General features: G+C 39.8%; 1 protein-coding gene across 1 annotated transcript in view; it reads left to right on the forward strand.

The window, feature by feature from the left end:
* Positions 1-730: 730 nt before the first annotated feature.
* Positions 731-14,142, forward strand: part of LOC103202855 (sodium/potassium-transporting ATPase subunit alpha-4-like) — a 69,511-nt gene continuing 56,099 nt past the window's right edge. The window contains exons 1-6 of the mRNA XM_007947789.1: positions 731-868; positions 1,049-1,108; positions 5,365-5,568; positions 6,364-6,477; positions 9,120-9,254; positions 9,542-9,659. Of these exons, the coding sequence (XP_007945980.1) occupies positions 731-868; positions 1,049-1,108; positions 5,365-5,568; positions 6,364-6,477; positions 9,120-9,254; positions 9,542-9,659 (769 nt within the window). The remainder of the gene's footprint in view (positions 869-1,048; positions 1,109-5,364; positions 5,569-6,363; positions 6,478-9,119; positions 9,255-9,541; positions 9,660-14,142) is intronic.

Below are 14,142 nucleotides of genomic sequence, written 5' to 3' on the forward strand. Positions count from 1 at the left end.
AGTTTTGATCTCAGACTGAAATTGTCTATGGCAGAATCTGCTCCAGTCAACCTCAAACCCAAAGACTGAAACTTCAGGGATTCCTGTTAGAATTTCTGTGAGACCTTTATTATGATGACTGACAGACCTAGACCGTTGCCACGGCACCCACAGGCCTGGGGTGGGGAGCTCCCAGTGGTTCCCTGAAGCCAACTCTGGCCTCCTCACTCTCATTGCTTTTCCCAACTTTTGTGCACTCTGTGGCATCTTAGACACCTAGTTAGCCTCCATCTCCTGTTTCTAGAGGCCCTTACTCTTCATTTTCTCAACTCCTTCTGTTCATTCTTTTACCTTCTCTTTCACTTTCTCCTCACCCTCTTCTCATCTCTAGACACTGTCATTACAGAATTTTCCTCCTCGTACCTTTTTCTGCTTCATCGTACTTCTCTCTCCACTCTCTCTCACCTCTGGCCTTTAGACTTCTCTCTCTTTTTCTCTCAGTCCTCTCCTCACTCACTTTTCTTTCCCTTTCACATCTCTCCCACTTTCTTTCTGCTCCCTCTTTCTCTCCCCACCACTTCTTTACTCTGTCCCATTCCCCTCATCTCTTTACTCCTTCACTCCACCATTTTTCTCACTTTCTCTTTCCACCCACCTTTCACTCCCTCATCTCATCCATCCTTTCATTTCCCTCACTCTCTTTGCTTTCTGCCCATCTGTTGAGCAGGATCAGTTATATCCAGAGAAAATTATGGGGTCTCAGGATACAAAACAAGGAGCAGGCAATCCTGGTGAGCAGAATACAAACCCAAGACCTAATACGAAAACAAAGATGAAGACGAGAAAAGAGACAAGAGATATAGAAGAGCTAAAGAAAGAAGTGGTCATGGTGAGAGCATCCAAAATGGGTGTGAAAAATTGTCCCCTAAAAACTCTCTCCCTCAACCATTTTAATATTACCTTGAGAATTAATTGCACAGGCTAGAGCCATCCCTCTTCCTCAGTATGTTTCTCCCCCTGCAAATGACCTGGCTTCACCTCCTCTCCCTTAATGACTCTGTCTCCTCAGGATGATCACAAATTAACCTTGCAAGAGCTGAGTGCCAAATATTCAGTGGACTTGAGAAAGGTGAGTGAAGGAACTCCCTGAGGGAGGCAGAGGGTCCCTTACTCTGAAGCTGAGGCTATCAGGGCAAAAACAGAGCTACAAATCAAATTCCTTCACTTGAGCCCAATCTTCTTGCCTCTTAACCTCTCCCAGGACCAACTTCCATAGGACATATGCCTGGAAAAAGATTTTAATGTAAACTACTCCCAAAGAGTCCAGTACTAGGCAAGAGAATAAGAACAGTTTAATGAAGTGATTCTCAAACATTTTGTACTCAGGACCCCTTTGCATTTTTATAAATTATTGAGGACCTCCAAGAACATTTGCTTATGTGGGTTACATCTACCTATATTTACCATGTTAGAAATTAAAATTGAGAAACTTAAAATATATTTACTGAGTCATTTAAAAATAACAGAGTAAGCCCACTATATGTTAATAAAAGTAAAGTTTTTATGACAAATAACTATATTTTTCAAAACAAAAAATATTATTGACATTATTTTACATTTTTGCAAACCTCCTTGATGTCTAGCTTTTAAATAGAAGATAGCTGGACTTTCATACCTTTCCACACTCACTCAGTTGTGATATCATGTGTCATGTAGCTTTTGGAAAATACTACCGTACATTCTTAACAGAATGAGAGTGAAAAAGGCAAATAATGTCTTAATATTATTATGAAAATTGTTTGACTGTTGTTCTGGTTACCTAGTGCTGCTCTGACAAGAATATACCTCAAATGGAATGGCCTTAACAAACAGGAGTTTATTCTTATAATTTGGAGGCTTTAAGTAGAAGTTCAAGTGCCAGGCTCTAGAGGCTGGGTGAAAGCCCCTCAACCTTGGGGTCCAGCTCTGCCTCCTGCTCCCGGCCCACTGGAGCTAGAGGAGTTTCTTTACTCAGACAGCTGCTGGCTTCTGAGGCTGAGAAGGCCCAAGGTTGACAAGTAAAAAGGCACAGTCCCGATGTTACCAAACTACATGGCAGGCCATTAACTTAAGTCCATTGTAAGTCCCAAGGTCAGCAGAGCATAGCAGGCTGCTGAGTAACGACACGCTACATGCAGGGTCCGAGCATGCCATAGGCTAGAGACCATTCCCAAGGCTTCTCCTTATATACAGGAAGCAGACCATATCCCAAAGGCAGCTACTCAGCTGGTTGTGGTAGATCCCACCATGGAGATGACTGTCAGTCTCATCATGGGGAATACCACCAGCTGCCCAGACACTCAACCAGGCTCAGCCAAGTTGACACACAAACATAACTACCACAATTGTATAGACTGAACTTTGGGAACCACTGGTTTAATGGTAAAACCTCACCACTATTACTACTGTGGTTGCTGCTACTATACACTAATAAAAAACAAATCAAACGTGCTGTTGTTGAGCTGGGTGTGACTCATAGCGACCCCTCCTTGGGTTTCCGAGGCAGTATCCAACGACTAAAACCAAAAAACTTAAATAAAAACCCTCAAAATGTGAATTCCTCTTAGCTCTAAAATTTGTGCTTTGGAGAGGCTTAGGGTCACCATCTGATTGTTAGCTGAGAGAAGCATAGAGGACTTGTCATGTTTTTATTAAAGTTGTATGCTTTTTAAGGGTAGAGAGTGACTGATACTGAGTTTGTTTTACTGCACTCTCATAGGTTCTATTATCATTTTCATATAGGAAAACAGTACATAAACTTGCATACAAGACTAGAGTGAGAATCTATGCATTCATGTCTTGAGTGGGGTTTGTTCCTACTTCTAAACAAAAAAGAGAGCCAAAGTTGAATGTCAATATGTTATCAACATTAAGTATAGTACTTTATCATTATCTTGCCCTTGTGCATCATATTATAATCATTTGTACATATTTATCTCCTCATTAGAGTTTGAACTCCTTAAGGGTAGAGACCAATTGCCATTGAGTTGTTCTGACTCATAGTGACCCCATGTGTTACAGAACTGTGGTCCATAGGGTTTTCTTGGCTGTGCTATTAATGCAAGCAAATCATCAGGACTTTCTTCCACAGAACCACTGGATGAGTTCAAATCACCAACCTCTAGGTTAGTAGTCAAGCGCAAACTATAAAGATTAGTGGTTTGACAGATATGAGCACAGCCATGTTCACTACAGCACTTCACAATAGCAAAGAGATGGAAACAACCTAAGTGCTCATCAACAGAAGAATGGATTAGCAAACTGTGGTACATACACACAATGGAATACTATGCAACACTAAAGAATCACGTAGAATCTGCAAAACACCACATAATATGGATGAACTTGGAGGACATTATCCTGAGTGAAATAAGTCCATCACAGAAGGACAAATATTATATTTTTTCACTATTTTAAAAGGTCAAGGAAAAGTTTATATCTGGAAGGAAGCTTTCTTTATTGGTTACCAGAGAAGGGAGGGAAGGAAGGGAACACTGCTAGATAGGTAGAGACAAGTGTTGATTTGGGTGAAGGGAAGGTCAATGTACCAAAAGTGAGTGGTCAGCATTGTGGTACCGAGGAAGAGAAAGACACAAAGAGGTACACAAGAGATACAGCCAACAAAGACAAACCCTTTTACATACACAATACTGTGTTGTCAGTGATAACGGACATTAATCTATGTGTAAATAGATGGGTAGACAGGCTGAAGGATGAGGTATGTCTAGGCAAAAGGGAATATATTCATGACCACATATCAGATTGGCAGACAGAGTTTCTACATATGTATTTGTATGTGCTATAAGAATGTCCAAATATATAATAGAGCTAACAAGGGGCAAAGTTATAATAACTTCTTGGCCACAACCAACCACCGTGAAAGAGTGAATAGTTGGACCTGTGGGCTCGGGACCATGGTCGCAGAGACATCAAGCTCAATTGGTGTAACATACTACACAAAAACATTGTCCTACATCCTACTTTGGGGAGTAATGACTGGAGTTTTAAAACTTGCAAGCAGCCATCTAGATGCAACAATGAGTCTCTTCTCATCTAGAGCAAAGAAAAAGGAAGAAAACCAAAGGCACATGGAAACAATTAGTCCAAGGGACTAGTAGACCATGAGATCTCAGCCTGTATGACCATGAGACCAGAAGAATTAGATGGTGCCCCGCTACCACAGAACCATTCAGAAAGGAATGAGTGCAGATCCTGGATAGAGTGGGAGAGCAATGTGGAACAAAACTCAACATCATAAAAAAAGACCAGGTTTACTGATGTGATAGAGCCTGGTGAGACCCCCAAGACTATGTATGGCCCCTAGTTACCTTTCAGGCCTGGAACTGAACTCACTCTTGTGGCTTTCAGCCAAACAACAGACAGGTACAAAGGGTGAACATTTACATCACATAAATACAGTCTTTGGAGCAATCAGTCCATCAATCATGGACAACAGAAGGTCAGTGATTATACAGGGAGACAGCTTGGGGGGCAGGAGAGCATGGGAGGGAAGAACACAGGGAAAAGGTAACTCTGGGGAGGAATTGGGAAGAGAGCTATTACATTGTGGGGATTGTAATCAATGTCATGAAACAAACTATGTATCAACTGCTGAAAATGAATTTGCTCTGTAAACTTTCACCCAAATCACAATAAAAATTTAAAGAAAAAAAAGAAAGAAATATTGGCAGTTTGAACTTACCCAGCAGTATCTCAGAAGAAAAGGCCTGTGATTTGCTTCCAGTAAAGTTACAGCCAAGAAAAACTTACGTAGCAATTCTACTCTGCACACATGACGTCACCATGAGATGGAATTGACTTGATTACAGCTAACAACAAAGGGTAGAGACCATTCTTATTCATTTTGGTATTCTCAGCACCTTCTAGGCCCAAGATAAGTGTTAAAATATAAATTAATCTGTAAATAAAAGACCTTTATTATGTTAGCAATCTAAATGATATCCCGTCTGTAATGATATCACCTCCATAAATTTTAAAATCCTATCCTGTCTAGGGGAGCTCTGATAACATAGTGCCTAAGGCACTTGACTGTTAACCAGAAGGCTGGCAGTTCAAATCCACCAGCCACTCCTTGGAAGGAAGGTTGGGCAATCTACTTCCGTATAGATACTGCCTCGGAAACCTAAGGAGGGGTCACTATGAGTCAGATCTGACTCGATGGCACATAACAACAACAAACATCCTATCTAGGAAGGACTCTCAGACCTTCAGAGAGCTTCTTTGATCTATAAATGGCAGACCTGGGATCTGAAACTAGATTGCCTTTTGCTACAACTGCTTCACTTTTCACAGCTCTCTATCCATCCCTATTTCTCTTCCATATAGGGTCTTACTCATGATCAGGCACAGAAAATCCTAGAGCAAGAGGGACCTAATACACTTACTCCACCCCCCACCATTCCAGAATGGATCAAATTCTGTAAACAACTGTTTGGTGGCTTCTCCATCCTACTGTGGATTGGTTCCATTCTCTGCTTTGTCGCCTATGGCATCCAGTTCAGTTTCCATGAAGAGTTTACCAAAGATAATGTGAGTCTTTCAACTACTCCTGCCCTGCTCAGACCAACCCCTACTCAGCCTCTGATACTCCTCTGCTCAGCACCCTAGCAATCCTTAAGTCCTCTGGCCCGAAACCCTGATACTCCCAGGATTTTCTGAGGGAGCCCTTAGCTCATCCTGGTTTCCCTAGCCTTTTATCTAGAAGAAGATCTGGTGATGTAGTGCCTAAGGCATTTGACTGCTAACCAGAAGGCTGTTAGTTCAAACCCATCAGCTACTCTGTGGAAGGAAGACTGGGCAATCTACTTCCCTAAAGATTTACTGCCTCAGAAACCCAAAGGGGGTCGCTATGAGTCAGAATCGACTTGATGGCAGTGAGGTGGTTTTTTTTTGGGGGGGGGGGAGTTGATTAATCTAGAAAGCTATTTGTTCAGCACCACAGGATGTGTTGTTGGCAAAAAAACTTGTCCCCTTTCAATATCTTCTCAACTGATCATCAAACCACTTGGCAGTCCCTTTCTACCTTCCCTAGAATTTTAACCTCTTCATTTCCTTCCTCCCACTTCCCTTACCATGTCTCCCTTCCCTACCATGAAAAGGAAGATACAGGCCCTCTCTGATCTGAAATTTTGCTGACCCCTCACTATATCTCAGGGTTCCTTCACCAGGAAGTTGAGAATGCCAGCCCCATCTCAGACTCTTCTCCAACTGATTCTTACGGTATTTTTCTGCTTAGAAAACCTGCTATTACTTGAAAGCTGATTTTCTGAGGATAGAAAAGAAGAAAACTCCCTACTGATAAATCCTCCCTTTCCCCACCTCCAGCTGTACCTGGGCATGGTACTCAGCATCGTGGTCATCATCACTGGCTGCTTCTCCTACTATCAGGAGGCCAAGAGCTCCAAGATCATGGAGTCTTTTAAGAACATGGTGCCACAGGTAGGACTGGTATGGGAGGATCTAGTGAAAGGAGGTAGAGAATGTGTCAAAACACAAAATTGTTAGGTTTCCTGGAGAATTATGTCCTATGATGAGTGAGCTGAATGAGGCTAGTGATGAGGATGAGGTTCATTTAGGTTTCTCTGTCAGTGGCCTCAGAAGTATCTGGGGAAAGGCTGTGATAACCTGAAAAGGACACAACACAATTTATGGAGTAGTCTGGCCTAGAAAACATAACCTGGATCCAATCAAAAAAGAAATATCAGATGAGAATAATTCTATTGGGAAAAAAAAAAAAAAGGCATGGGCCTTAGACATCCATGAAACCTGGAACTGCACACTCCCCCCAGAGATCACCTTTCAGCCAAACATTAGCTAAGTCTATAGAGTCAACGATAATATCCATGAAGAATGTGCTTCCTAGAACAATCAACCATAAGAGACCAAAACAGCAACATTTGTCCAAAAATAAAGTTCAGAAGACAGGAAGGGCCAGGAAAGATGGAACAATGGAAAGGGGGGACCTAGGGAGGAAATGAGAATTGCAATTCATGTCATAAAATAAAATCTGTATAAATTGTTGAATGGAAAATTAATTTGTTCTGTAAACTTTCACCCAAATCACACACAAAAAAAGTATTTTTAAAAAAAGGCAGGGGAAGTAAGGAGCTGGATTCTTTAAAATGTCAATGACATAAAAGGCAACAGCTGTGTAAATGTTCCAGATTAAAGCAGGCTAAAGAGACATGACAACTAAATGCAGTACCTGGCTTTAGGGGGGATCCTGTGCTGGAGGAGGAGAAAATTCTGTAAAGGATATTATTGGGTCAACTGACAAAACTAGAATACAGATAGCAGATTTGGTAAAAGGTATTGGATCAATGTGAAATTCTCCAAAGTGAAAACTATATTGTGGTTATGTAAGAAAATAGCCTAATTCTTGGGAAATGCACACTACAGAATTTAAAGTGAAAGCCCATGATATATGTAACTTACCCTTAAATGGTTCAGAAAATAAGAAAGCACACACAGGAGTGTGTGTGTGCGTGAAAGAGAACAAATGATAAAGCAAATGGGATAAAATGCTAATAGGTAAATCTAGGTGAAGGTCATACAAATGTTCTTGGTACTATTTTAATTATTTTTTTAAAAAAATATATATTTTATTGAAATATATAAAATATAAATATAATATATACAGTGAAATATGTATAACTAAAGTGACATGGGTCAATATATATATTTTTTTTTCTTTTTTGCAGTGTTTCCTTCCCTCCTCTCCCACCCCTGGTAACTAACAAAGAAAGTTTCCTTCTATATATAAACTTTTCCTTGACTTTTTACAATAATGAACTAATACTAAATTTGTCCTTCTGTGATTGACTTATTGCACTCAGCATAATATCCTCCAAGTTCATCCGTGTTATGTGGTGTTTTGCAGATTCTACATTATTCTTTAGTGTTGTACAGTATTCCATTGTGTGTATGTACCATAGTTTTGTTATCCATTCTTCTGTTGATGGGCATGTATGTTGTTTCCATCTTTTTGCTATTGTAAGATACTATTTTTATTCTTGCAACTTTTATGAACATTGAAAATTATTTTCCAATGTTTTCAAAGTACCTGGAAATAATATATCAGTAGACAGGAATTCCTAGGCACTTGGCTGTAAAGTTGGAAAGGAGCAAGCTCCATAGTTTCTCAACAACATGATCAGATTCTAACATTATACCCCAGGATTTTCCTCTTCCTTCAGTGTTGACATAACCTAATTTTTTCCCTGGGTAATAGTTCAAAGGAAAGTGTTTTGGTAGAATGGACTAAGTAAGAGCTTGGAAACTGTATCAGTTAGCTTTTGCTTCCTAACAAACCATCCCAAAACTTAGTGGCTTGAAATAACAAATGCATTATTTCTCAGAATTCTGTAGGTTGGCTGGGCTGATCTCTTGGTCTGGGCTGGCATAGTTTAGGGCTAAATGGTCTAAGACTAGCTCGCTCTCATGTTTGAGGCCTCAGTTGGGATGACTAGGATAGCTGAGGTCTTTCTCTTCACGATTCCTCTTCTTTCAGGAGGATGGCTCAGTTTTGTTCTTATGGAGGCAAAGGTTTCCCAGCAACAAGAGGGCAAGCCTCAATGTTCTACTGCATCACATTTATTGATAGCCCATGGGCTAAAGCAAGCCATGGGAGCTCTGGTAGCATGGTGCCTAAGGCACTATTTGACTGCTAACCAGAAGGCTGGCAGTTCAAACCCATCAGCCACTCCTCGGAAGGAAGATGGGGCAATCTACTTCTGTAGTGATACTGTCTCGGAAACCCAAGGAGGGGTCGCTATGAGTCAGTTCTGACTCGACAGCACATAACAACAACAACAACAAAGCAAGCCATATTGCCAAGCCCTGATTCAAGGGGTGGAGAGGTAGACTCTACCTCTTAATGATAGGAACATCAAAACCACAATGCAGAAGGCCCTGCGAACAGTCATGGTAGGAACTTTCAATCTACCAAAGAGATCTTCAAGGATGATGTGATGGGTGACAGTAATAAAGGGGAGTTAGAAGGAAGGAGACCAGGAACAGGAGGTTGTAGGATAGAAGCTGAAATGGTCATTTGGAGATTGTCCTGCACTATCTTCCCATAGCAAGCCCTGGTAATTCGAGGAGGAGAGAAGATACAGATCAATGTACAAGACGTGGTGTTGGGAGACCTGGTAGAAGTAAAGGGAGGAGATCGAATTCCGGCTGATATACGACTTATCTCTGCACAAGGATGTAAGGTGAGGGGCTGTGGACAGCTGTGGGAGGGAGCCAAGGATGGACTTAGGACACTGTAGGGACCTGGGATCAGTGACAGGAAGCATGACCTGATCATTCAGAGCCTTGAAAAGTTACAAGTGCAAATTTGAGGTTAGAGAAAATGAAGTACTGGTGAGTAGGCTTCAGTTTCTCTCTGTATGTCAATGATGTTGATGGTGGGAGTCAAAGATGTATTATCTTTATAAATGAATATGCCTTTTTTTTCCCTCATTTTCACTTCATGACACATCTTAACCTCCCATCCCAGGTAGACAACTCATCCTTGACTGGAGAGTCAGAGCCCCAAACCCGTTCCCCTGAATTCACCCATGAGAACCCACTGGAGACCCGAAACATCTGCTTCTTCTCCACCAACTGTGTGGAAGGTGAGTATCACATTATGAGGAGCCTAGATCTAAAAGCAGAGATTTCAGTAGAAAGATTTCAATAACCCTCTACTTCTGAAAGCAGAGTAGCTAAGAAATTGTAAATAATATAAGTTCTCCATCACTCACAAACTATATGATCTTTGGGGAAATGACTTCTCAAAGCCACCATTTCCACATCTGCACAATGGTGACAATAAGTCCTTACACCATTGATTTTTAAAAATTTATTTTATTTATTTTTTGCAGTGTTCACTCCTCTCCTCGCCCACTCCTGGTAACCAAAAAAGAAAGTTTCCTTTCATATATAAAACTTTCCTTAACTTTTTACAATAAAGAACTAATACTATATTCATCCTTCTGTGACTGACTTATTTCACTCAGAATAATGTCCTCCAAGTTTATCCATGTTACACAGTGTTTTGCAGATTCTACATTATTCTTTAGGGTTGCACAATATTCCACTGTGTGCATGTACCATAGTTTGCTTATCTATTCTTCTGTTGACTGGCACCTAAGTTGTTTCCATCTTTTTGCTATTGTAAATAGTGCTGTGATGAACGTGGGTGTGCATATATCTGTTCTTGTCCTGGTTCTCACTTCTTTAGGATATATACCTACTAATGGCATTGCTGGATCAAATGGTATTTCTAATTCCAACTTTTTAAGGAATCATCATACTGCTTTCCACAGTGGATGTATCATTTTATAGTCCCACTAGCAGTGTATGAGAGTCCCAATCTCTCCACATCCTTGCTACCATTTGTTATTTTCTGTCTTGTTGAAATTTGCTGTTAGTGTTGGGATGAGATGGTATCTCGTTGTTGTTTCGATTTGCATCTCTTTAATGGCTAATGATCGTGAACATTTCTTCAGTGTTTGTTAGCCACCTGAATATCCCCTTTGGTGAAGTGTCTATTCATGTCTTCTGCCCATTTCTTAATTGGATTGTTTGTCTTTTTGTTGCTGAAATGTTGGAGTTTTCTATAAATTTTAGAGATAAGTCACTTGTTAGATATGTCATTGCTGAAATTTTTTCCCCATTCTATAGGTTCTCTTTTGACTCTTTTGAAGAAGTCTTTGGAAGCACATAAAAATTAAATTTTTGGAAGGTCCCATTCATCTAGTTTATCTTCTGCTGTTTGTGCATTTTGGGTTATGCTTGATAGTCTATTTATGTCATAAATTAGTGCCCCTAAAATGCCCCTAGTTTTTCCTTGAGGAACTCTAGAGTTTTAAGTTTCACCTTTAAGTCTTTGATCCATCTGGAGTTAGTTTTTGTGTATGGTGTGAGGTACAGATCTTGTTTTGTTTTCCTGCAAATGGGTATCCAGTTTTGCCGGCACCATTTATTAAACAAACATTCTCTCTCCCATTTAATGGATTTTGGCCCTTTGTCAAAGATCAGCTGACTATAGGTCGATGGATCTATTTCTGGGTTCTCAATTCTATTATTCCATTGGTTTATGCATCTGTCATTAAACTAATACCAGGCAGTTTTGACTACTGTGGTTGTATAGTAATAGGTTTTGAGATCTGGCAGTGTGAGACCTCCTACTTTGTTCTTCTTCTTCAATAGTGCTTTGCTTATGCGAGGTCTCTTTCCTTTCCATATAAAGTTAGTGATTGTTTTTTCCATTAAAGAATGCTGATGGGATCTGGATTGGGATTGCATTGAATGTATAGATGGCTTTGGGTAGAATTGACATTCTCACAATGTTCAATCTTCCTATCCACAAGCATGGTATGTTCTTCCATTTATGTAGATCTCTTATGGTTTCTTGAAGTAATCCTTTATAGTTTTCTTTGTACAGGTTTTTTATGTCCCTGGTAAGATTTATTCCCAAGTATTTTAGTTTTTTGATAGCTATTGTAAGTGGCATTGATTTCCTTATTTCCTTTTCAGCAATCTTTTTGCTGATGTAGAGGAATCCAACTGATTTTTCTATGTTGACCTTGTATCCTGCCACGATGCTAAATCTCTCAATTAGTTCCAGTAGTTTTTTTGCTGAGTCTCTTGGGTTTTCTTTGTATAGGATCATATCATCAGCAAATAGAGATAGTTTTACTTCTTCCTTACCAATTTGGATGCCTTTGATTTCCCTTTCTTGCCTTATTGCCCTGGCTAGGACTTCCAATACAATGTTGAATAGAAGTGGTGACAGAGGTCATCCTTGTGTGGTTTCTGTTTGCAAGGGAAATGGTTTCAGTCTCTCCATTGAGAATAATGTTGGCTGTTGGTTTTGCATAGATGCCCTTTATTATTCTATTCCTATTATGCTAAGAGTTTTGATCAGGAATGAGTGTTGGATTTTATCAAATGCCTTTTCTGCATCGATTGATATGATCATGTGGTTCTTTTCCTTTGTTTTATTTATGTGGTGGATGACAATGATTGTTATTCTACTGTTGAACCATCCTTGCATACCTGATATGAACCCCACTTGGTCATAATGAATTATTTTCTAGATATGTTGTTGCAGTCTATTGGCTAAGATTTTTGTTGAAGATTTTTGTCTCTATATTCATGAGGGATATTAGCCTGTAGTTTTCCTTTTTAGTGATATCTTTGCCTGGTTTCAGTATCAAGGTTATGCTTGCTTCGTAGAATGAATTTGGGGAGATTCCATCCTTTTCTATGTTCTGGAGTAGTTTGAATAGGATTGGTATCAGTTCTTCTCTGAACATTCGGTAGAATTCTCCAGTGAAACCATCTGGGGTAGGACTTTTTTGTTGGTAATTTTTTTATGACCTGTTCAATTTTTTCTTTTGTTATGGGTCTGTTCAAATTTTCCATCTCGGTCTGTGTTAGTTTAGGTAAGTAATATGTTTGTAAAAATCTGTTCATTTCTTCTAGAGTTTCAAATTTGTTGGAGTATAGTTCTTCATAGTATCCTGATATTATCCTTTTAATTTCTGTTGGTTCTGTTGTGATGTTGACCAATTCATTTCTTATTTGTGTTTTTTGTATTCTCTCCCTCTTTTCCTTTGTAAAATTTGCCAGTGGTTTGTCAATTTTATTAATCTTTTCAGAAAAGCACCTTCTAGTCTTGTCAATATTTTCTATTGTCTTTCTATTTTCTGTTTCATCAATTTCTGCTTGAATCTTTATTATTTATTTTCTTATGGTGACTGCAGTTTTTGTTTTTGCTGCTCTTTTTCTAATTGTTGGAGATGTTAGATTAAGATGTTTATTTTGGCTCTTCTTTTTTGATGTGTGCATTTATTGCTATTTATTATTTATTGTCATGTGATCATTGCTTTTGCTGTGTCCTAAAGGTTTTGGTATGTTGTGTTTTCATTCTTGTTTGGTTCAAGGATTTTTTTTTATTATTATTATTTCTTCTATTACCCAGTCATTTTCAAGGAGGGTGTTATTCAGTTTCCATGTGTTTTCTCTTTTTCTGTTGATCTTCCTATTTTTGATTCCTAATTTTATAGCATTGTGATCTGAGATGATGTTTTGCAGTATTTTAATGTTTTTAAATTTATGAAGACTTGCTTTATGGCCTAACATATGGTCTATCCTGGAGAATGTTCCATGTGCACTGGAAAATGTATACTAGGCTGTTGTTGGGTGAAGTTCTCTGTAGATGTCTATAAGGTCAAGTTGGTGGATTGTACTGTTTAGTTCTTCTATGTCTGTTGAGTTTCTTTCCAGTTGTTCTATCTTTCATTGAAAGTGATGTATTAAAGTCTCCCACTGTGGTGGTTATGTTGTGTGTCAACTTGGCTGGGCCTGGTTGAGTGGCTGGGCAGCTGGTGGTAGTTATTCCCCTATGATGAGACTGGCCATCAACTCCATGGTGGAATTTACCACAAGCAGCTGAGTAGCTGCCTTTGGGATATGGTCTGCTTCCTGTATATAAGGAGAAGCATTGGGAATGGTTTCTAGCTTATGGCATGCTTGGACCCTGCATGTAGCCATGTCTTTGTTGAGCAGCCTGCCATGCACTGCCGACCTTGGGACTTACAATGGACTTGAATTAATGCCCTTTCGTGTGGTTTGGTAACATTGGGACTGTGCCTTTTTACTTGTCAACCTTGGGTTTTTCAGCCTTAGCAGCTAGCAGCTGTCTGAGTGAAGAAACGCCTCTAGCTCCAGTGGGCCAGGAGCAGGAGGCAAAGCTGGACCCCAAGGTTGAGGGGCTTTTACCCAGCCCCCTAAAGCCTGTCACTTGAACTTGGACTTAAAGCCTCCAAATTGTAAGAATAAACTCCTGTTTGTTAAGGCCATTTCATTTGTGGTATATTCCTGTCAGAGTGACACTAGGTAACCAGAACACCCACTATGACTGTGGAGTCATCTATTTGCCTTTTCAATCCTTTTTGAGGTCTGATTTATGTACTTTGGGGGGGGTGCTCTTTCACTGGGTCTATAGACATTTATTCGATGCCAACGGAAGCAGCAGTCAGGACATTAGACGACGTGTAGCATTGGGAAAGTCAACTGCGAAGGAACTGTTTCAAGTGCTGAGGAGCA

This window comes from Orycteropus afer, unplaced genomic scaffold (genome assembly GCF_000298275.1).
Source record: "Orycteropus afer afer isolate SDZICR_OR568_19922 unplaced genomic scaffold, OryAfe1.0 scaffold00193, whole genome shotgun sequence".
Taxonomy (NCBI): Eukaryota; Metazoa; Chordata; class Mammalia; order Tubulidentata; family Orycteropodidae; genus Orycteropus; species Orycteropus afer.